Raw genomic sequence first — 23,154 nt, 5'->3', positions numbered from 1 at the left:
TCACCATCACCCATTTTGCATTTGGATTTTTAGAGGAGAAGAAAATAGCAAGTTAGAGAAAGAAGAGCGATAGTGTTAAAACAACAAATCCATATATAGCACTCATTTTGTGCCAAATGCTGTTTGCTTGGGGCTTTCAAAGATGAACTCATTTCATCTGCACAACTCTAGGAGCTAGGAACGATGATGATGCCCATTTTACAGATGTGCAAATGTAGACACTTCACAGAGTTAAGAACCAGCTCAGTCTCACAATCAGGAAGTATAAGAAAAGAGGGAAGAGAGGCAGGTGAGCGGGGACCTGGGAGCAGGCACACGGGGCAGAATTTCCACAGAGGAAAACTGTGGCGTGCCCTCACGACCAACTGTACCCGCCAATCACCCAAGCTCATCACAAATGGCATTTCACAGAGTGCTACACTGTTCTGTACAGCCTACTCCAGTACTGAATAATTAAATATTTGCCTAACTAGATTTTAATTGAAAAAAATAATAAGTATGTCAAGCCTGTCAAATGGTACTAAAAGACAGACAGTAAAAAACATACTCCTCCCTCGCGAGCCGCTAGCCAGGTGCCCACTGTGGAGGGTGGCCCTCTGGCCTGCACATCTGAACGTTCACTAAACAGCCCTGACTTGTTGCTCTCTCTGCCCATTTCTTCTAGTTCTGTCCTTGTAGACACTAACAGGTTAGTACTCTCCATAAAAATATGAACACATATACTTAATTTAATAAAGCGATAGATTTCCTTTATTGCTAAGCAACATAAATGTGTGCACAGTTGAAGATCAGAGCTAGTAACTTAATAACAGTTATGGTGACTACAGTGAAACAGTAATTCCCAGATTACGTCTAATTTCCATTCCTGTATTTCATTTGCTTGTGCATGCAAACAAACGAAAGTCGTATGTTCCATTGCTGACACACAGGCTCTCAGAGGTGATAAGGAGCCGTTCGCTTTTCTACCATTTATTCACTTACTCAACAAAACATTTAATGAGAAATATTATATGCCGAGGGTACAAAGCCTAAAATGGCATGATAGGTGCTCTCTTTTCTGAGATCAGCAATATAGTACAGTGTGAGTGACAAGTAATCATAATAACAGTAATGATGACGAAATAATAATGATGCAAGTCAAGATGCTGATGAGAACTCACACTTTCAGGGTTTGCTGTGTGCCTGTTCTAATTGCTGCATATACGTGAAGTCATTCCAGCATCAGAATAACCCCATGAGGCTACTGTCATCCTCATTTTACAAAGAAAGAAATGGCTCAGAGAGCTGAAAACTCGGCACACAACTCCCCTCGGTCACTCAGAGAGCAGGGGGTAAACGGGCCTTCTGCACCAGGCACTAGCTCTGGTCTTTGGCCCTAACCATCACATGATATTGTGCCCGTAGCAGTCCTGTATAGAGTGTCCCAGAAACTCAAAAAAAGAGATGCAAGTCAGACTTAGGAGGTGGGAGAAGGGTATTAGGGAAGCCTCCAAGAGGAGGTGTTCCTTGAGTTGAATTTTTAAGTATGAATAAGACAATTAGATGACAGGGGTGTGGTGTGAGAAAGGGAATGCAGTATCTGAAGAGATGGAGTCCAGAAACAGCCGATCCCTCTTGGAAACTATATTGTAGGCCAGTTGTGGACTGAGGTCACATTTCAAGGAGTAGACAGAGAAGCCTGGAGAGTCAGGCCTCTCCCTGTGCACAGGCCCTTATCCTGCTCAGTACTGGGATAGTTTCTTATCTCTCCTGTACCTCATCCTGCCTCTTACAGAAAACTATCATTTAAAATTTTAATAATTTGGGGACCATGGTGGTATTGCTGGAGAGTGTTTGCTGGAATAACATTTGTTGGAATAAGCAGCTCATCTCTGTGTAGTAGTGAGGCTCTTTCCTAAATTATTAATGAAAATATTATCAATCGATCAATGAAACTAAGTTACATTCACATTATAGCCACCCTTTCTTTTCTAAGCTGGCTATCAGTATTTATAGGACGAAACTGCTTTATTCACTACTGGTTTTAAAATTGGTATAATTTATTCTTCATAAATCTGGTGTGTGCAACATGTGTGTATGTGTGCATGACTGGAAAAGTTTAATATTATTTGTCCTGATAAGGTCCAAGTTAAACTGATTGCTCTATTTTTGCCTGGGTCATCTTTCTATCCCTTAAAAAACACAGGCCCTTCTGTGTCCTTTCTGAGTCTGTGTGTTTCTCTGCTTTACGTAGAGGCCTGGAAAAAAAGGATCCTTCTAAGATAAAATCTGGCAATCCCTCGTATACCCTGGGATACACATCAAGAGGTGCCCATGTTAGACTGTGCAGGCTTTCTGAGACCTCATTCAGCCATTTCCCACCTGTCAGAACTCTCCTGCAGTGTGATTTTGTGATCACAAATAACCCTTGTGTTGAACAGTTAAGATACTACTACTACCAGAAGTAAAGGAAGGAAAAGTAAACCGAGCATGAAAAGAGTGTTCTATTGCACTCATAAGCCAGTGTTTACAATTATTTAAAAAGTTGTTTTCTCCCCTCTTTGGCTCTAAAAATTTCTTCATGCTCTTTGTTAAGAATTTTCTGTAATTTTTTTTCTTCTTTGAGGATTATCCTAACATGGCACTTTTCCTTAAGAATCTTAAGATGCTGAAGGCATGTCAAATTTGTGTGTTCATCTATCCCGTCTTAATGTTGAAAAATGATCATAAAATAGCAACATTACACAAAACAATCATAAAATATGAGGGGTCCAAGACAGTTTTGAGAGCACCTAGTAGTCTACGACTTCTGAGATGTAAAAATTCTCTGTGGGAGAATTTGCTTATGGTGACACCAATTAAATCCTGAATTAAGTCTCCAATATGAATTGCCTGGTATTTTTTACATATCTGCTTTTAGCATATACCATAGTTACAATGGTAAACTCAGGTTATTTATTTTAGGAAAAGCCTTTAGAATATTAAGTTTCATTCTGGCATAATGGTTAACATATTTTGCTCTAAAGAGAACTATTTAAGTTTTCTTCACCATCTATGGCTGTCTGAACTCAAAGTTGAGGTGCCAGTGCTCTAAACTTTCACGTGAGTTTGATAATTGTCTACACAAGACCAAGAAGGTAGATGATAATTAAATAATGACAAGGTCAAGTTTTTTTGTTTTGTTTTTTACAATAAAAACTGTGTTCTTTGCTTGTGCTATCTCTTCCCTTGTGTAGAGCTGAGTTATTAACATTTTTCTCACATTCCATCTGAGATTTTCAGCCAACAGTATCATTCTTAAACAACAACAGTAGCTTTTTCAGAGAGATTACACTACTTATTTTTCCTCATTTTGATAAGGAATGAACCACAAGTGTCCTTAAAAGTTGAGATTATCACTGGCACCCATAATATTACATCAGAATTTTAAGGCTGGAAGAAACTTTTGTTTTCACCAGATTCAGCCTCTGCCTCTTATAACTAGAATAATCTGCTCTCCCCCTAAAATGAAGCTATCGTTCTCTGCCCAAGCTCACTAATTAGCAGGGACCTTTGAGAGGGGCTCTGGGCTCCTACACTGGTGCTAATTCTCCCATAACACATGTCTCCTCCTCAGTGATTCGTTCCCTTAAAAAGGTTTTGCTTATTTTCTCTTGGGTTTGCTCCATTTTGAAGCAAATAACAAGTTGACTGGTAAAGTGGCAGCAAAAAGAGGGAAGACTCTTTTCTAAATGCATGTATTTCTCCACTACTGCCCTGAGATCCTGGAGCAGCCTGGTGTGACAAAATCTCACTGGACTGGGGGAACGTGAGTAATTCTTAGGATGCTCCTAACCAGCCTTGGGCCTTAGGCAAAGACATGTAGCTTTTCTCGGATTTTATTTTCCTCTTCTATGAAATGACAGTTGGGCTAAATGACCTCTGACCTCCCTTCCCTGCTTTAGAATTAAAACAATATTCCCAAAATACACTGAAGTCACTCAAGAACTGCACTATGGTAAACCTACATTATGTCAACTCACATCAGTCATTCATTAGTGGGACATATCTAAAAAGTAGAACAAGCTTGATTAAGCAAAGAATGTCAAACTCAACCAACCTTATCAAACGGATTTGATATGAATAGGAAGTGTATTGTTCACATACCTGTTATGACTGAAAGCAACTATCAAATATTTTCCAAATTGTCTTCTAATGAATCTAAAAGACTGTTTATATAGTGGAAAGCATTATTGTTATAGACTTTTCTTCTTTCCTTTTTCCTTGCTACAGTTGCTTTGAGTTGCTTGCTGTTCAATAGTACTCTATACTTCCCTACATAGTGAAGAATACACTTAAAGATGAGGGAAAAAAGGATTTTAGGATTTTTGTTATATCCTCATTATTTCACTGGAAACGATGCATACCCTTGCTCATTTTCATTAATGCTCCCCTTCTTTCTTTATTTCTTCTTCCCTCTCATTATCCTTCTAACAGGATAATGTCCTTTCATTGTCCATTTTTCCTCATTTCTCTCTTATCATTACCCTAACTACCTCATTCTGGCATCCCACTAATTTTCCCTTTAGGCTAAAAATTAAAGAATCTAAAACATTTCTGTAAATTGCTGAAAATGTTTTTTTTTTTCTTTCAGATAAGTATTCAGCAATAACTTGTAACGCCTTTATATATTTACCTTCTGGTTTTGAACAGAGGAGAATTAATTTTAAAACATTAAAAAATTATATCCTTTAAGATGAAACAACACATTATTTACTAAATTAACACTTTATTCTGATTTATACTATTTAAATCCATTAAAGGGAAGATGAAAAAAGCTCATAAAACAAGATAATTTTAAGGTTCCTTAACTTAGAAATTCACATGTGAAAAATAATTTAGTCACAACTAGACTCTGAGAAGCATCAGTTTCCTTCTATCTCAGAAAATTCCAAGGTCCTCTGCCATCTGAGACCAGCAGCAGCAACTGAAGTTTGAGGCCTCCCACAGTGGGCACAGCAGTAATCTCCCACCCACCAACGGTGCACATTTTGTCAAGCTCAACAAACACTAATTTGAGTGTTAATCTTCTGTGTGAAAGGCACTAATCATGAGTCAAACAAACAAGCCATTTGAGTGTACAACTGTCAACATGACCAAGATCTGCTCACGCTGGATCAACACCAAGCCCTAGCCAACTGCCGAAGCGCCACAGACCCCACTGCCCACTGCTGCTACGTCGTCACATGGCTCTGTTAGCACAGCCTGGACAAAGCATTCCTTGACGGTAAGTACAGGGCAGTCCGAAAAGAATCTCAGATCAGAACTGCCTTTGGAGCCCCACTGCCACTGCCTTAGGAAAAGCCCTTCCTGCCTCTGCGTCTTGGCTGGCCCTTGCTGGTCTCCCTGACCCCCATGCCTCCCCTCACTGGTCTACCCTCCCTGGCTCTTCTCTTATTGGCAAAAACCAAAGCGCGGTGGTCATGCCACCCTTTTGCTTCAAAACTTCCATTGGCCCCTTGCCAAATGAGGCCAAAACAAGCTGTAGCATCAGAGAGGACATGTCACTATCTTGTGCTCCAATCACTCGCTAGCAGTGAGATCTTTGGCCATGGGCAGGGAGTGCCTCATAAGAGGGACAGAATTAGCGTGAGGGAGTGTGTGTGTGTGTGTACACACATGTATAAACCACCGGGCACACAGTGGTTATTAAATGTACATTATTTTCCTCCCTTTCCCTATGTGATTGCTGGAGTAATTTCAATTTCATAATATGGCATAATCAGCCCCACCCTCTGAACCAAGCTGCGCTGCTCTAACACCTTCTTTCACTCTCCCATCCCTACCCCCTCGCTAGAGACATCAGTGTTCCCAAACTCACCAGGTGCCTCCAGGAGTCTGTGTCTTGCACTAGGATGCTCTTTACCCTTTCCCCCCTTGAAAATGTACACTCATGATTTAACAGCAACCTCATGTCTTTCCCAAACTCCAACGAGTTACAGCTCCTTTCTGCCTCCACCGCATATTCATTCATTCGTTCATTCATTCACTCGCTTACTAACTCACTCACTCAGCAATTCTACTTTGTGATTAGAAGCATGGATTCTAGAACCAGCAGCCTGAATCAAATCCCAGGTAGGTCACTTACTTACTGTGTAAACTTGAGCAAGTTACTTAATCTCTGTGGCCCAGTGTCTTTAGCTAAAACACAGTTAAAAAAAAAAAACAAACCCTGTTTTAGGAATTCTTGACATACTGTAGGAAAACAATTAAGTGTGGAAAGTACGAGTCTTGGGTTTTTGTCTTGGTTCTACCTTTTGTTATATGAATGAACTTAGGCAAGTCGATGAAATCAACACTAACTCTTGACCTTACTGAGTTATCCAGCATCACCTTCTATGTAAAATGAGGGGACTGAACTGAATAGTCTCTCTAAGGTCTCTTCCATGTTAACAATTCTAAGATTTTTCTCTTAATCTGTCTATTTATAATCCTTCAGAGCTATTTATGTAAGTTTTTCTTGCATTAAAGTGCCCACAGAATTCCTTTAACACATGCCACGTCAAATGTTACTTCCTTCAGATGGGAACACTTGTACAAAGGGATTTCTAATAAAGTCCAAATTGTGTCCAAGTATTAAGGTATTCTGATTGCTAATGGTAAAGGGTTAGGAGCCCAACAAATCCAAGATTACAGGAATTTGATGTTTATGGGGTTTTTTTTTACATGTCAAGGAGTCCAAAGTATTACCTGCCAAGGATCAGAAGTTGGTCAACCAAACATCATTTCCTATCATTCACATCAAGATTAACATCCTTCAAGTGTGAAAACATGATACTAAAGTCATAAAGACATTTCAGACCTTCATGAATGAAAGAATTTTAAAGCCAGAGGAAACTTTAGGATTTTTAAGATATATATTCTCTGTTTATGTCTGATACTAACTTTAAGTATTAATCCATATTGTAACAATGGGAGAACTAAGAACAATTTACTTCCCTATAGAAATAGTTGCATTTTTATTATTATAGAGGGCTTGGGGGCTCAAAAGTATCACATAACAGGTATGAATAAATTCATCTTTACTGTCTGTCGAGTCCATATACCTAGTTTTTATTACGTGGCTTTAAATGTAGTTACATGTGCTTGTAGATGTCTAGATCTAATCTTATAATAAAGTAGTCATATGACTGATGCCATAAATGAGGTGTGACTCTAAAGTAATATGATTAATTTTTAAGCAAATATATCAGAACTTAACCATAGATATTAACTAGTCCTTTTTAAAGTACTGAAGTTATCTTGATAATATTCTTATGGGTTCATCTTTATCTCAAAACTCCTGTTTTAGAATTATCTACCTTTGTGTGTGTGTGTGTGTGCGTGTGTGTTCGTGGTAAAACCTTTTGTTAGGGTGAATTAAATTTGGAGAAACTACCAAAAAGTCAATCGGCTATGTATCAGGGCAAGTATAGCATAAAGTTAGGTAGAATCTAGCTTTGCTTTAAAACCTTTCAACTAGGCTGTATGTTTGAATATTTTCCATAATGAACTGTAGAGAAAAATATCAGGGCTAAATTTAATGAATAAAATGGGAAATCTGTTGGGTAATAGACCGACTCCATAAAATAACGTAAATGAAACAACTAAACTAGGAATTTATGAGCTATGATGTAGATCTAAATATAGAAAACTACAGAAGAGATGTTCTCAACATGTTTCAAACAATGGCACTGCTTTTAGATCAGCTGTGTCATGTTAAAGGGGAGTTCACGTATTTAGATCTCTACATTCCCACAATCATATTCTTTATAGAGCATGGAGTCAACTTTATGACTCCCCTCAACTATGAGATGCTAGATCAATGTGTATCCCTGAAGTAGTTCTCTCATCCCTCTACTAAAGTATGCTTTCTGCAAGGACTATGTAGCAAGAATGGAAATTTGATCAAACGTGGAACTGACTGATGCTGGCATTCAGCCCTGAATGCATTTAAATTATGATACCAAATACAGTAGAAAGGGACCAAGACTTATGAATGGATACTTCCTGTCTTTGCACAGCTCTGAACCCCAAGGGGTGCCCTAAACCATAAGTCTTACAACCACAAAATCTACTCTTCCTTTTTTCTGTTCCCTTTTCTCTTTTGGAACCCATCAAATCCTTCATACATAGCTACTTCCCTGAGCCAGTTCTGGTGTAACATTTAAAACTGGAGAATTATGCTGGGAGGTTAGCACCCATTCCATCACAGAACTGTAAAACTCTTCTGAATTCAGAAAAACTATGGTGGTATCATTAAAGGCTTCAGAAGGAAAAAAACAATTCCAATTTCCCTTTCAACTCATCAAAAAAAAAAAAAAAAAGGTGGACTACAGCCACCAACACTGTGTGAAGCAACAGCTCTGCCAAAACTGTGAATAATTAACAGATTTGAAAATATAAGTAGCTTAAGCCAATCATACATTTGGCAGAGATAAAAGTTGACTGTGGTAACTTGTTACTACAAGTGCCCTCTTCTTCAAAAACATGATTTCCCACCTGTCCCTCACTGACTACACAGCGTTGATTCTCTGTCCACATTTCCACAAGCTGCGAGGGTGCATCTGAAACCCCAGAGAAGGTAACAGGATATTTATAACATTTTGTACTCAGAGCATTTCAGATAGTTCTATGTAAAAGAACTTTTTTATGATTTAAAATAAATTACCTTATTTCTCCAGGTATATATTCTTCTTTCACCTAGATTAGATGACAAAAAAAATATCTAAATTTCCCCTTTTACTATAATAGAGTGCTTTAAAATTCTACATGGGGACTCCCTTGAAACACAACACCTTTCTTCTTCACACATGCGTAAACACTGGACAGAGTTGGAGCATGTATTTTAAGAATGAGTGGTGTCACTCATTTAATGTCCTCCTTAGGGAAAAAAACTTATACACCAACTTCTTATCAAACTCAGAATGCACAAAATGAAAAACCAACAGATTCGTAGTATGTATGAATAACTGGCTACTCACATGTTTCGCTGCTTTCAAAAATCCATTTTAAATTTAAGTATTAGTGGAATAGCTTAGGAAACTTAGTTCATCAGTGTATTTAACCCTATACATATCATTCCTCGAAGCCAAAATGGTACGTATTCACCTTTACATGGAATTGTCTTAAAATGATGGGGATTTGTATTATTTTCCAGCCTTCTGTGTGTGTGAAAATCAGGCTAATTTTTTTCCTACCCACTTTCATTCTCTCTTTCAACTATTTCTTTTTTTTTTTGCTACTTTCACATGATTCTCCTTAATTTTTACTTAATTACCTGCAGACACATCTTTTTTTCTGTTATTCTTTAAACAAGCTACACTTAGAAGTAAATGCACTGTGTTTCTTTTAAGACATGAAAGAGAGTTTCACCTTTGATAGTATACATCTGTTCCTTTCTATGTTTATGTGATGGTGGTAATAAAAGATTTTTCAAAAATGTCTCAGGGCTCAAGATTTTATTTTTTAAATAATTCATAGGCAAGACTTGTAACTGGTACAAAAATAATTCTGCTGCTCAGACGTAAAGGAATCATGTTTGATGTTTAATAGCCAGGATTCTATTTCCTACTCATGGTTGTTATTTGAATAATGACACAGTCTAGATGCAGGGTAGTTAAGTCTGCAGAAAATAGCAAGGTCACTCTAAATTCTAGAGAGCTTTCGGTTCCTCCAACAGTCACTCATGTTAAAATGAGGCCTGATCAGTTTTCCTGTTTGAGGCAAGACACAATGAGTGCCCAAAAACATCCAAATCAGATAAGCAAAATTCTGGGGGTTGGTGCTCCACTCTCTACCTCTCTCCTGCCTAGAAAAAAACCTACTGATCTCTTCTAACTTAGGAAAGGATTAAATAATGATTTAGTAGAAGCTGACATTTATAGGACTCAAAAAAAATGTGTTGGCAGAATACCTGTGGCTATCATGGAATGAGGCCAAAATATTTGAAGGGCTTCTTTTGCCCTTGACTTCAGAGAGATTTTACCAGAAAGTCAGAAGTAAAACAGGGCTCCAGCTTAGGACCAACGAAGTTACTCAAGGTATCCTGGGTTAAGTTGGTGCATCCTATCCTTCCCTGGCAATCACGACGCATGCCGATGTTTACACCCAATGGTGATGGCCATTATCTTGGGCTTACAGGCCTCTGTACACAGTCTGTATACGCTGACTTTTAGGAAACTACAACATTACAGAAACATGCTGATTTTTACCCTTCATGTTGAGTGATTCCATTCAATTATTCATTTGACAATAACAGCACAAATTATAATAACATAAATCCCATATTTATGGTGAGTCTACCATGTGTCAGGCCATTTTACATTCAATATACATACAATATGAAAAATTTTAAACATTTGACTAAGAATTAATAATGACACTGTGGAAGCGTCTTATAAATTAAATATTTAATCCGTATTTTTTTTTAAACTCTGCTATTCATTATTTCAAGACTGTTAAATTCTCCTAGTGCTCAAGCTGCATCAACACTTTGAGTTCTGAGGGTCTTACTAGGTGAGCTACAATTTCAGACAACTAAATAATAACCTAGGTGCTAATGAAACTCAGGATTGCCGAAGGCTCATTACTTACAAACAGGGAGCAGCTGAGGGACTAAAGGAACAAACACCATCTTCCTGTAGGAAAATGACACTTCGAGCCTGAGTTTAAGTAAACTGGATCACTGTCCATGCCTCATGTCATGTTTTTTAAATTGCATATGGCACAGTACGTATTTCATGGCTATATTTCAGGTAATAGTTCCCCGGTCCACGGCATAGGCCAGGCTAGCAAAGAAATGTGCACATGGGGTAAGAGAGGAAGGAAAGAGGTTCCAGCTTTCATGTATTCTGCTCGCTGCAGGAACAATACATCTATACACTCACGGTGCAAATTAATTAAATTCAGTCTTTTAACCACAGGTTAGTTTATGTTGAATAATTCCACAAGGAACCTACGAAAGAGCTTAGAATTGTGCTGCAAACAAAAACCCTAGAAACAGTTCAGAGGATTTTGAAAAAAGGAGCCTAAAAAACACCACCTCCACTAACTAATTTCAAAACATCACAGAATGAAATGATAAACAATCTTAATTAAATTATCAGAAAGGTGAGTGTAGTAATTTAATGGCAAAGCTTTATTCAGAATTCCCCTCTTTGAATTGTAAATAAAAAAATGAGTACCATGTCTAATGCAGAGTTTTTGCAATACAGTGTCACACGGATTTTAAACACCCAGTCCCAACCTGAAATGATACTAGGAATAGAAATGAGTTCCATAGTAATTGTTAAGTCATTAATCCTTATTATAGTAATGTAACATCAGAATAAAGTCTGAAGTAAATCTTTACAGAAAATAATCCCTACTTTCCTAAGAGTAAATGAGTTCTACTCCCTCCTGTCCACAAGGTCAAGTGGACATTTGTTCCAAAGGCTGAAGTCACAGTGCCTCAGAATCTCAAAGTATGAAAGAGTTTCTCAAAATCAACCTGTGTTCTAAAGTCTTCTCTTTTAGCCGGTGAGGGTATATTTATATGCTGGCAGGTTACAGTTCTAATGGTAACTGGAAAATTCTGCTCTTGGCCATTATCAGTAGCAATAACCAGGAAGAAGCTGAACTAACCAATCTGTTGGACTGTCTTTAGCAATCGCTCCCTGCCTGGATCTTCAGGTATCTTCCCAGGTCTATACCCCACAGACAGTTCCATGCAAACTCACCATTTGAACACTGCAGATACTTTCCTGTTTCACTGATGGAAACACTAAAACATCAGGAGGCTAGGAAACTCACCCCCAAAACACAGAACTTACAAATAGTAGAGCAAAATTTCTGGTCTTCTGATTTCAAGTTAATATACCTTCCCCCAAAGAGCAAGCAAAGGAAGGAGCTTTCTTGGAACTGTCCTTACTGTTTATACCATCATGAATGAATTGAGCCAAAAAAAAGAAACAAAAATTGGAACCTATTGCTGGCTTTCCCCTGGAGACATTATTTAAACATCTAAGTAACATCCTGTGTTAAAAATAATTTGTATTTGTATCATGTAACATACTACTATTTATGTGTACATGAGTATGCATAAGCATATTAGACATTAATATATGAAATATAGTTATTTCAAAGAAATAAAAACATTTTCAAAGTGTTTTAATTCATCCAAGGACACGAATAAAATTAGTCATAAGCTCTTTTCAGATAATTTGGAATCTAGTCCTTTGACTCATTTTCAATGATGTTATAAGCAAATTAATGTACTTATCAATTATTACTTATCAGGTAATGAAACCAAAAACAAAAACAGATGGTGATATAAGAGCAAAGACATGCTTTAAGCATCTTAACTGTATTTAAATCCATAATGTAAGTCAGTTTGCTCTTTCAACTTAGGGATCGTAGAACAGCTAATTAATCACTCAACCGCTAACAAATGTTACTCAGGCTTCACTTGGCAATTACGTGGTCATTCAGAGAATCAAAGGCAATTAAGTAGCTGATCAATGAGCTCTCCTCTTCAATGGATAACAAAGACTCCCAAGTTTTATCTCCTGTTCTTCTAAATAAAGTAGAGAAAACATACATTTTTTATCAGCATATTACGCTGAAAAAAACTTAAAACTCCAGTATCTTTCAACATTTTAATATAGATTAAATTCCATGTGTTAATGATCATATCTACAATATAACAAAGTGTTAACTAAGTATTAGAAACTAGGTTTAGGAAAAAGAATCCCTTCACTGAATAAGATAAGGAAAGCAGACCAATAGCTAAGCAATTATTCAGCCTACTGAAAACAGCAGTGTGATGAAACTACCCGGCTCTCTGTTTTTCTAATCTATAAATTATTTTAAATCCCTTGTAAAATGATTTCAATAGGATTTCAAACAATGGTTTTCAAACACTCAGGTAGAAGAACATTTCTGCTGGCTACTGATACCTTTATAACTCCTGAGTTAAACCACTTCTGTGGATCACAGAGCGCTTTATAGTTTCCCCAAAGAAAGTGAATCTGTTTGAAATATGAGTATTTAGAAAGTTCGCCTCTCTTGCAGAATGTAGTCAAAGAAGAGAGCAGAGTAGAGTGATAGGGGTTTCTATACTAAGCGGGCTTTGAAAATTAAAAGCAAAGAAGTATATGTTCTTGTATTATACAGTCACCCTAATAAAAGCAATAAAACACATCCGGGGGATGCTTGACATGAACAATTTCATAAGCCCGGTATCGATCCCCCGATTCTTTTCAAGGGAGGCTCTTTACAGTAACCCGTTCCCTTGTGCATTTCCTATCACCTCACTCTCCTAAGCCTTGAACTACATATAGGAGAGCGTGTAATTTCATGCTTTGTGACAATTTATTGTAACTTATGTCCTATTATAAAGTTTATAAATATAGTCAGAACTAATGCAAGTGCATGAGTAAAGCAGATATAATGAAGCAACATCTCAGAGTTGACAGGGAAACTGGACTTGGAATTGGAAGCCAGGCTAGATTTTAGTCTCCCTTCCAGGCTAAGTTAGCATAAAAATAGATAGTGTCTGTGAAAGTGTCTCAAGAACAACACAAGACTACCCAAGTATTAGAAATTATAAACCAGAGAGTAAAAACACCTACATCTGCCATCTTCCCAATACTCAACACCTTATTTCCTTGATCCAGTACTTAAAGAGCCATCAGATTAATGAATTAAGTAAAATCAGAATAACATAATCGTTAGTTGAGATTTTTTTCCCTACCGAAAAGCACTGATGTAAAGAGGGAAAGCCTGTGCTCTCACTTCATATTAATTCCCTGTATTGATATAAAAACCTGAATGTGGCAAGAAGCATCTGGCAAGAAGCTCAAGCTCACCTTCTGGATCTTGTATTTGCCTCACCTAACATCTGGAGCATGATAAGTTTTTTTTTTTTACCTTTTATACCTTCATTTTGACAGCTTGAATTGTTTTTGTTTTTGCTGTGAAATATCTATAAAAACAAAACTGAAACAGCTCAGTTGCTTTCTCTGTGTTGCATTCTGCAGTATTTCACTAATATGGAAATCTTTTCATTATTTCTGATAAAGGTACTAAATCATTCTTTGCTTTCATGATCACTCATCATCAAATATTTATGGGAAGCTATTATATGCAAGGCGCCACACTAGAAACTGGTCATACAAAGATTAAGATGAATATATATATTCTTACTGGTTTATCGCATAAAATTATCAGCAGAGTCAGGATGATTTTAGATGACTTCAAGAACAAAGGAAGAAGGGTTGATAGTACAGTACAGCCTTAATGTTTGACACCAAAATATAGATGGCATTCATTATCTACAAAATGACCCTTCACACCACTTACTGGGGGCATTATACTGAAGAGAATGAGACAGGTTTGGTTCCTTTTGAAAAGGAAGAGATTTCCCACTGTCTGATGAGGATGTAGTTTCCCTTAGTTAATGTGTAGGAAAGTAGTAGATTGGCTTAAGAAAATATTGAGGGCAATTAATAATTCTAAAACAATCCATAGAAACTTTGGGGTTATGTTAGACATCTCAAATAGTTATAGAGCTTGCAGTACCTTCAGGATACAAATAGACCAGATAACTTTAAAACAAACACAATGTGCATTTTAGTTAAGCTTTGTACGATTTTTCCTTACAAATCCTAAATACCTCTATTCAACCTGAGTCTTAGCAAAGAAAGAAAGAAAAATCTATTTTGAATTTCAAAAACTTTTGTAAACAATCTGGGCCTCCAGGAGATGCTTTAAAAATACCTGTTAGGGGCTTCCCTGATGGCGCAGTGGTTGAGAGTCCGCCTGCCGATGCAGGGGACACGGGTTCGTGCCCCGGTCCGGGAGGATCCCACATGCCGCGGAGCGGCTGGGCCCGTGAGCCATGGCCGCTGAGCCTGTGCGTCCGGAGCCTGTGCTCCGCAACGGGAGAGGCCACAACAGTGAGAGGCCCGCATACCGCAAAAAACAAAAAACAAACAAACAAACAAACAAACAAAAAAACCAAACAAAACCTGTTAGATTAAATTGAATGTTTAGATTTCTCACTGAAGTCATAAAATGATACAGATGATGGAAGAAGTTGAACTGATATTCAAACGCCCAACATTACACTGACTTCAGGTTTGTCACTATTGCAAAATTAAATGGAGAAGTTGATCAGCTCTATTTAGTGAGTCAGTATAATGAATATATCTGAACAATCCTGAATCCATTTTATTACCAGCAGGTGTGTTTGCCAAAACAAAAACACACCTTCTGTTTTGATATTTTGTCTTTTCTTTAGATTCATAACACTGTTAAGAATTTATATGTGAAGAAAAATACAACTAAACTAATTTATTTGACATAATATTAAACCTACAAAGAAAACAGTCTGGGGTGAAATCTGAACATATGAGGAATCATCTTATGATACTTTTATACTACCTACTTTTATAACAGATGAGAGGATGAGAGGATTTTAAATATGTAGCAGAAACTCCTGAAAGTATCACTATAACATTACTTTATATGGATAAATGTTTTCTTACAATTAAACTTATAATCATGCCAAGAGTATATCTCCTTACATACTGACTCACAATTTACTAAAGTCAGTTTTTGAGTAATATGTAGTGTATCTGCAAAGCATACAGTGAGATTCTAGACTATGGAACAGATCACTTTAACAAAATCGAACATCACCTGTAATGTAGAGGTAAATCACATTATTTCTGCTTATTTATTTTAAAGAATAAATAAGCTTTTACCTTTTGTACTGAATTTTATGTACCTGAAATGGTAGAGCATCAATAATTTGGAGATTTACTTCTCAGAATTAACTCAACCATGGATTTTAGTTGACTGTTCTTAAAACAAAAATCCCAATTTCCCATTTACCAGAGGTTGTAAGGTGCTCCACCAGCAATGGTCTTATTGGGACTGAATATCCATATATGCTGGTATGTTTTTACTGGAGGCAACACAGTGCACCTGATTCGAACCTCAGTTCTGTCACTCACCAGCTGGGTGATGTCCGGCCAAGTTACTTAACATCTGTGTTCCTCAGTTTCTTCTGACAATATCAGTATGCACCTCACAGGCTTGACATGACATGACATTCTTCAGAATATTAGCAATACATCTCACAAAGGTGCTAAGAGGTTTAAGTGAAAAGTTCCTAGAAAAATGCCTCACATGTAGAAGCTCTAAAATAAATTTATTTAAATATGTGCATATCACTTATATAGGACCAAAATCTGAGTCTGAATAATGAAGAATATAGTTATAAATAGTTCAAGACTTATATAAGTCTAAACACATCCTTGAAATTCATATGACAATAAAGCTAATGATGATTATTAGTTTCAGAGGATGTCTTTGACATTTCTTTTTTTAAAATTGAAGTATAGTTGATTGCCCTTGACATTTCTTGAATGAAGAAAAATCACATATACTATCAACCAAACCATTGTTTGACTCCATGATAAAATTATTTTTCAAAAGTGTTTTGCTTAGTGCCCAAACATACACTCTCACTGACTAAGCCATTCAGTATTAAGATAAAAAACCGCAATGCTCAGTATTTTGACCAAAAAAATGGCAGAAATCCCTTCTCCCTTTCTATCATTTAAATATGTTACAATGAAAAAAAATGTTATCTTCCATAAAACAATAATGACCTAAAATCCCTAATGGAAAGAGCAACAGAACACATGGTTTGCATTTGCCCACATTCTACAGCAATCCACTCTCCACTGCACTGCCTCTAGCATCTCAGCAGGTTTGCCTGGGAAATATATTGGTCTGCCTCAACTAGAAAAAACATAAAACATAATCTTGACTGTTGTTTCATTCATTTTATAAGAAAAATTCAGTTGTCTTATATCCAGAAACGCAGTCTTTATAACATGTTCTGTACTGACATTTTTATACCATTTTTCTTTAAGTGTCATATATTTCAATTGGCTTTAGAGTTAAGAGTTATTGCTCAAAAGTCACTGCTTCCCTTATGGAATCTAGGGAATTTGGATCAATGTGTAAGTGGTATTAAGAACACATGTACACTGTTTAAGGATTTAGAACTTATCATTGGTCCGGAGATAGTCAGACACCTAATCTGTTTCCATTTGAAAGGAAAAAAAAAGAGGATTCTCTAATAATGTTTTAATGTCACTTTTCTTAGAATTATAGTCAGTCATTCAAGACCAAGCAATATTCTTGGCTACTATATATAACATATATATATATATATATACACACACACACATATATTCCCCAAAGATCACATGTACTTTTTTTTTTTTGCGGTACGTGGGCCTCTCACTGTTGTGGCCTCTCCCGTTGCGAAGCACAGGCTCCAGATGCACAGGCTCAGCGGCCATGGCTCACGGGCCCAGCCGTTCCACTGCATGTGGGATCTTCCTGGACCGGGGCACGAACCCGCATCCCCTGCATTGGCAGGCAGACTTTCAACCACTGCGCCACCAGGGAAGCCCCACGTGTACTTTTATTAAACATTGTTTTCCAACTTTGCATCCGAAGTCTAGGATTAATTTTAATCATATTAGAAAAACTAGTAGAGTAGAGTAAAAGAGTGGTTAGTTCAACTACTTGTACTAACTTGAAAGTTAATCATCTGTTCAGTGTTCAGGGCTCAATGTGTGAAAATGAACGACCAAAATGATCTAACAAAACTCTCCAGTGTTTTAAAGCTACATGTGCACAATAGCCACTTATTTTAATTATTAATCATATACTTACATTAAAATACCCATAAATAATTGAAACTATGATTAACTTTCTTACAAACAGTTCATGAATAGGCATGAGTATAGAGGTCATCAGTGTATAGGAATCATCCCCATCTATGGGTACTCTCTTTCCTCTGGCAGAAAGAAAGCAAGAAAACATGACAAGTTTAAGCCTTGTCCAGTGTTCCCAAATGTCAGAGATCAGAAACTGTTTTGTCCTGCCAATCTAACCTGACAGTTATGAGTTCACTGTAAATGGCTTTTGTGATTTGCATCATGTAATTTAAACTTGTCACTATTCAGTAATTAAAAGGGAAGAAAGGTCTGGGGTTTGGTATTAAAATTTTGACAGAGACAAATATATTGTTTCAGAAATATGTTTAGCAACTTTTCCAGGAAAAAACAATAAACCAAAAACCCAACATAGTTCTGAGAATTATATTAAAGACTAGCCCATTATAACTTTGCAAAAGGAAGTTTCTTACCACAAACCAAATACATTTCTCTAAATGTACACGGTCTCATGAATTATAGAGATGTTCTCTACTATGTACCACTAGCCACCACAAGCTCATAGACAGTGAGAAAAAGAAAGGAAGGAAGGAAGGAAGGAAGGAAGAGAGAAAGAAAGAGAGAGAGAGGGAGAGAGAAAGAGGGAGAGAGAGAGAGAGAGAGAGAGGGAGGGAGGGAGGGAGGGAGGGAGGAAGGAAGGGAGGAAGGAAGATTGATTTAACTGGCTTCATCTTACGAGCTTACGGTTTTCCGGGTACATTTCTTGGACTGTACCATGCCCACTGAGCTGATGTGACGACCAGTTTGCTGATTTACTCTGCATGTTCTAGAGTTGATTCAAACTCCAGGCTTGCTGTGATCTCAAAAGGGGAGCCATGCTCAGATCAGCTGCAAAAAGGCCCCGGGGACAAGAACTGCCGTGAACCAGTAGGAGCTCTACCCTGAATCAACAGTAGCACACAGGGGCTAGACGAGCTTATTACTCCGCTTGAGGCAGACCGGGGGAAGGCTTTCTCTACCTACTCCCCTCAACAGTGCCATTTTCTCACGTCTGAGCTTGTGAATAAAGAACAAGAGCCAAGTGTGTCCAGCCCCTCTGTTTAACCTGCCAGCGTTAGTCCACTACAGAGTTCCAGGCAGCAAGAAAGGCTGAGGCCAGGGCTGGGAAGTGAGGATTCAAGTACAGCCACCACGGAGCTGCATACCTTTTAGCCTAAATGGACCGAACCAAAGACAAAGGCCAAAGACATATGGGAAATTGAATACATGACAAAAATGCCGTTAGGGAAAATATTAGACACCTTAGTCAAAAACAAATCATTAAAGAGTCAAATATTCCGAAGTAAGAAATACAGTAGAAAGTACTTTAATTCTAAAGCGGGGAAGGCCTTTCAAAGTATAACACAAAGCTCTCTCTGAAGGTCTGAATTTCCCAAGCCAGCAACTGGGTCTCTGCACTCCTAGTACTCGCTCACTTATTATCTGGACTAATCTCCAAGTCTGTCTGTCCCATCCTGCAACTTTAACCGGACTACACAGAAAGACATCTCAGGATATGAGAGCAGTGGCCTCTGGACACCATCCTACAAAGACACTGGCAACAAAATACAAAAGTTCAAGTTACCCTTTAGAAGTCCTAAAATAGTTTTACTTAAAGTAAGTGCCAAGTGACGCTGTGAGTTAGGACACTCTTCATACACATTTCTTTTGCCAAAGAGATCAAAACGTTTTGCTATAACATCCTATAAAAATTAGTAAAAATGAACAATTTTTAAAGTTTTCATTGGAAGTGTTCCCAAACCATGAGTGCAGTCCGAATTGTACTGATGCCACCACAATGAGACTAAAATGGTTAGGCGCTCTCTACAATGCCCCTAGGACTGTAGCTGTAAGTTATCCTCAACCCCAACCTCTGATGTGAAAAACAATCTGTGAACACTGGTAATCTTCCCTGATTAAAGGGCTAAATCTTATCTTATGGAAACCCCCAAAAATGTTTGCTGTCATATGTCATTTATTATATGAAAGAAATGCACGTCAGTGCAGAAATTCCCATTATAGGTTTTATTAACTGGTAAGTCATATTCCCTCTTATTGGGACATATCTGGTAAAGACACCAACTGTGCATGGTCTGTATGCCCATGTGAGGAACAAGTAGGAAAAGGCAAAGCAGTGAGTATTTGCAACAAGTTAAATCTCCACATTTTAACTAACCACTTGGGAAGAACTGATAAGGCCATGACATATCTAGAAAAACTATAAGCTGATTTGGAACAACAGATAATATATGGCAAGCTAGTCCTAGCCTTTACTAACGTTAAGAATCTGGATTTTCTCCCTGGAAGAAAGAGTATGAATGATGTCCTCAGATTTATATTTTAAGATATTAACTAGTAAATTTATTTTTAAATAAAAACATCATTCAGGGAAAATATCTAAACATAAAATGAAACGTACGCTATTAAACCTTCTATTACTAACTAGCCACATTTTGGAAAAAAAAAATCTTGTACAAATAGTTAGCATTTACTATACCTCTGACAACACACCAAGTGCTTCACAAGACAGTTCACAAAGAAAGGCAGTGTCCCAATACACACCTCATGGGTTTGTTGTGAGAATTAAAAATAGTTATTCTGTGAAAAACAGAACAACGTCTTAGACATTGGAAACATTCAGTAAGTATTAGTTCCCAGTATCTCATTTAATCCTCTCAACAAACACTGACGGCCAAGAGATATTGAATAACTTGCCTAAAGTAACATCACCTTACTCCAGAGCCTATGCTCCTAATCCCACTCTTCCTGAATATAAATAAATAGTATATAGGCTCCTTCCTCTCTTCCTCTTTCTCTCTCACCATACACTCTACATAAACAGAACAGTCTGTATATGAATGACATATATTTATATATTACACACATGTAAATGCTGGAAGAAAATGCCTGCTGAGTGGTGGGATTACATATTTTTATAGCGTCACTTACCATATTTTCTACACATAACATGTGTTCCTTTCATAGTCATTTATTTTTCAAAGATCTTCAAAAAACTTAAATCATGAAAACCTTAAGAAATTTTAAGTGCCTCATATTATCTACCATCAAAATCAGCAAAGATTCTTTTTTAGTAAAAGCTATTATTATAGCAAATTATTCCTTTAAGCGCTGAAAGTTGTCCTAGTAGATAAAAGGAGTTTGTCTTACACCATTCCAGATGTCCTAATTTCTCATGGGTCAACAGCATAACAATTGCTTTTAATATTATTTGGAAACATCCACAGGGCACCCTAGAATGTGGACCAAAGACAGGTCAGTCCCTGCTCTAGGCAGAGAAGGGAGGGGGCATTTTTAAAACATCAGTTAGAAGGGTAAAAGTTTCCTCTGATACAGAAATTTAAGAGAGAGCTCAGGGTATCAAGGGAGACACCCAGCTCGGGTCTTCAGTCTAGTTCAACAACCATACCCTGAAGGCCAACTTCTAGCAACAGTGGGTCTTTCTAGAACATGTGAGGCAAGGAGATAAAGCACTCTTAAGAGTAGCAAGAGGAATCTGGCCAAAGAGGATTTGAACTCCTCTCTGCTCTAGTACCCTGGCAGCCTTTCTGTTAGTTTGTAGAGGAGAAAAGGTAGAGGAATTTTAAATAGATAGTGAGTATGGCTGACTAGGGAAGTAAGAGCCAGTTCGCTCTTAGTAGTTGTTTTCTGGAGTATAAAAGGAAGAGAATTTCAAAAGCACAGACATATATACACTACCAAATGTAAAACAGATAGCTAGTGGAAAGCAGCCACATAGCACAGGGAGATCAGCTTGGTGCTTTGTGACCCCCTAGAGGGGTGGGATAGGGAAGGTGGGAGGGAGACACAAGAGGGAGGAGATATGGGGATATATGTATATGTATAGCTGATTCACTTTGTTATACAGCAGAAACTAACACACCATTGTAAAGCAATTATACTCCAATAAAGATGTTAAAAAATAAATAAAAAGAAAGAAAGAAATAGAACCAAAAAAAAACCCAGTATCTTCTTTTTTTAAAAAAATTCTTTTCCATTATGGTTTATTACAGGATATTGAATATGTTTCCTGAAGCATGGTATCTTCTTACTCCCCTTTTCCTGTGTCACCAAAATCAAAATAAAATTAAATACGTGCACATACAGGTTTCCTTTCTAAGAGACTAAGAAGGTGAGGGTATCTTTGATGTTCAATGAGAAATCAGGTGAGCCCCCAAAGACTCCCTGTTTCAGGTATGGGGAGAAAACAATTTAATTGGAAGGAAAAACTGAAGAAAGCTTTTTACTGTTTTAAAAATCATTTTACGAAAAAATATTACCTATTTAGTAAAGATACAGAGTGGAAAAGGAAAGAAAAAAAGAACTAGCAATAAATGTATTTCCTTTGAACAAATTAATACTAATATTGTTTCTTAAATGTCCATACAGTAGTCTACTGTCAAATTAGATAACATGGATTTATATTATTATTCAAGGAAGAATTCCCTATCAGGAGGCCCATATTTCAAGGCAGAAAGGATTACATTATTTGTCAAGGAAAACAAACTACTCTTTGAGAAACAGAAAAGTTGACCTTGGCAAACAGTTAGTCAAATTGTTCCCTACTTGATTTCCCTTACATGCAACGTGTGGGAGAGCACATATTTAGTGCTGCTTTGTGGCATTGTTTCAAAAGAACTCTCAGTATTGTACCCAGAAATGAGTAGGGAACATCTAGAAAATAGTTCACATTACAGTGTTGGGAAGTGATTGAATTCTTATTTCCATGCTTTATGTTAGGTAGTAACAAAGATTTTGGCGGTAATTAGGTACTGGCTTAATACATGTTTATCTTTTTCCCTTGATCAACCATAGTCATTTTTTCCATAACCGGAGACAAATAATAAGCTTTCATTCTTTGTTAAAACTCTAAAATTGTGTAACCATCTCCCATGTTACTAGGACGCTATTACTTTATCATTCAGCTTTGTTTCAAGTGACACTGCCACTTTTTTAATATAGAGTGTGCAATTCCGTTAAGGCAAAATCTGATATCCTCATGTATCTCTGCGTCTTTGTCTATGGATTACTCAGTCTATCTCAACGGATTTACTTATCCCAACTCTTTTCGTTGTCTTTATCCCTCTGGCTCCCAATCTCACTACTGTTCTTGGTATTATCATTTTATAGACTAAGAATAACATAATAATAATAACAACAAATACTTTTTGAGTGCAAGTAACTTTTTGAAGCAAGTTTTGCACGTTATGTCATTCAATTCTCTCAGCAACACCGTAAATTAGATAATACCATTATCCATGCTGCAGAGGAGGGAACCAGAACTCAGAGAGACTGACTATAACTTGCCGATGTCACAAAGCTCTTAATGGGTGCATGAAGGACATTTCTTTCTGAT

The 23,154-nt window shown here is 37.2% G+C and overlaps 1 protein-coding gene across 6 annotated transcripts in view; it reads right to left on the bottom strand.

The window, feature by feature from the left end:
* TOX (thymocyte selection associated high mobility group box) overlaps window positions 1-23,154 on the bottom strand; it is a 298,437-nt gene that overhangs the window by 225,086 nt on the left and 50,197 nt on the right. Inside the window, exon 1 of one of the 6 annotated variants that reach the window (XM_079902019.1) lies at window positions 18,486-18,826. The exons of the other annotated variants lie outside the window; for them this stretch is intronic. Coding sequence (XP_079758145.1) covers window positions 18,486-18,518 — 33 coding nt within the window. The 5' untranslated portion in view covers window positions 18,519-18,826. Of the gene's footprint in view, window positions 1-18,485; window positions 18,827-23,154 lie in introns of those variants that run through there. 6 annotated transcript variants of the gene reach the window in all.

The sequence above is a fragment of the Stenella coeruleoalba genome (assembly GCF_951394435.1).
Source record: "Stenella coeruleoalba genome assembly, chromosome: 17".
NCBI lineage: Eukaryota > Metazoa > Chordata > Mammalia > Artiodactyla > Delphinidae > Stenella > Stenella coeruleoalba.
This window is presented reverse-complemented; position numbering and strand designations above follow the sequence as displayed.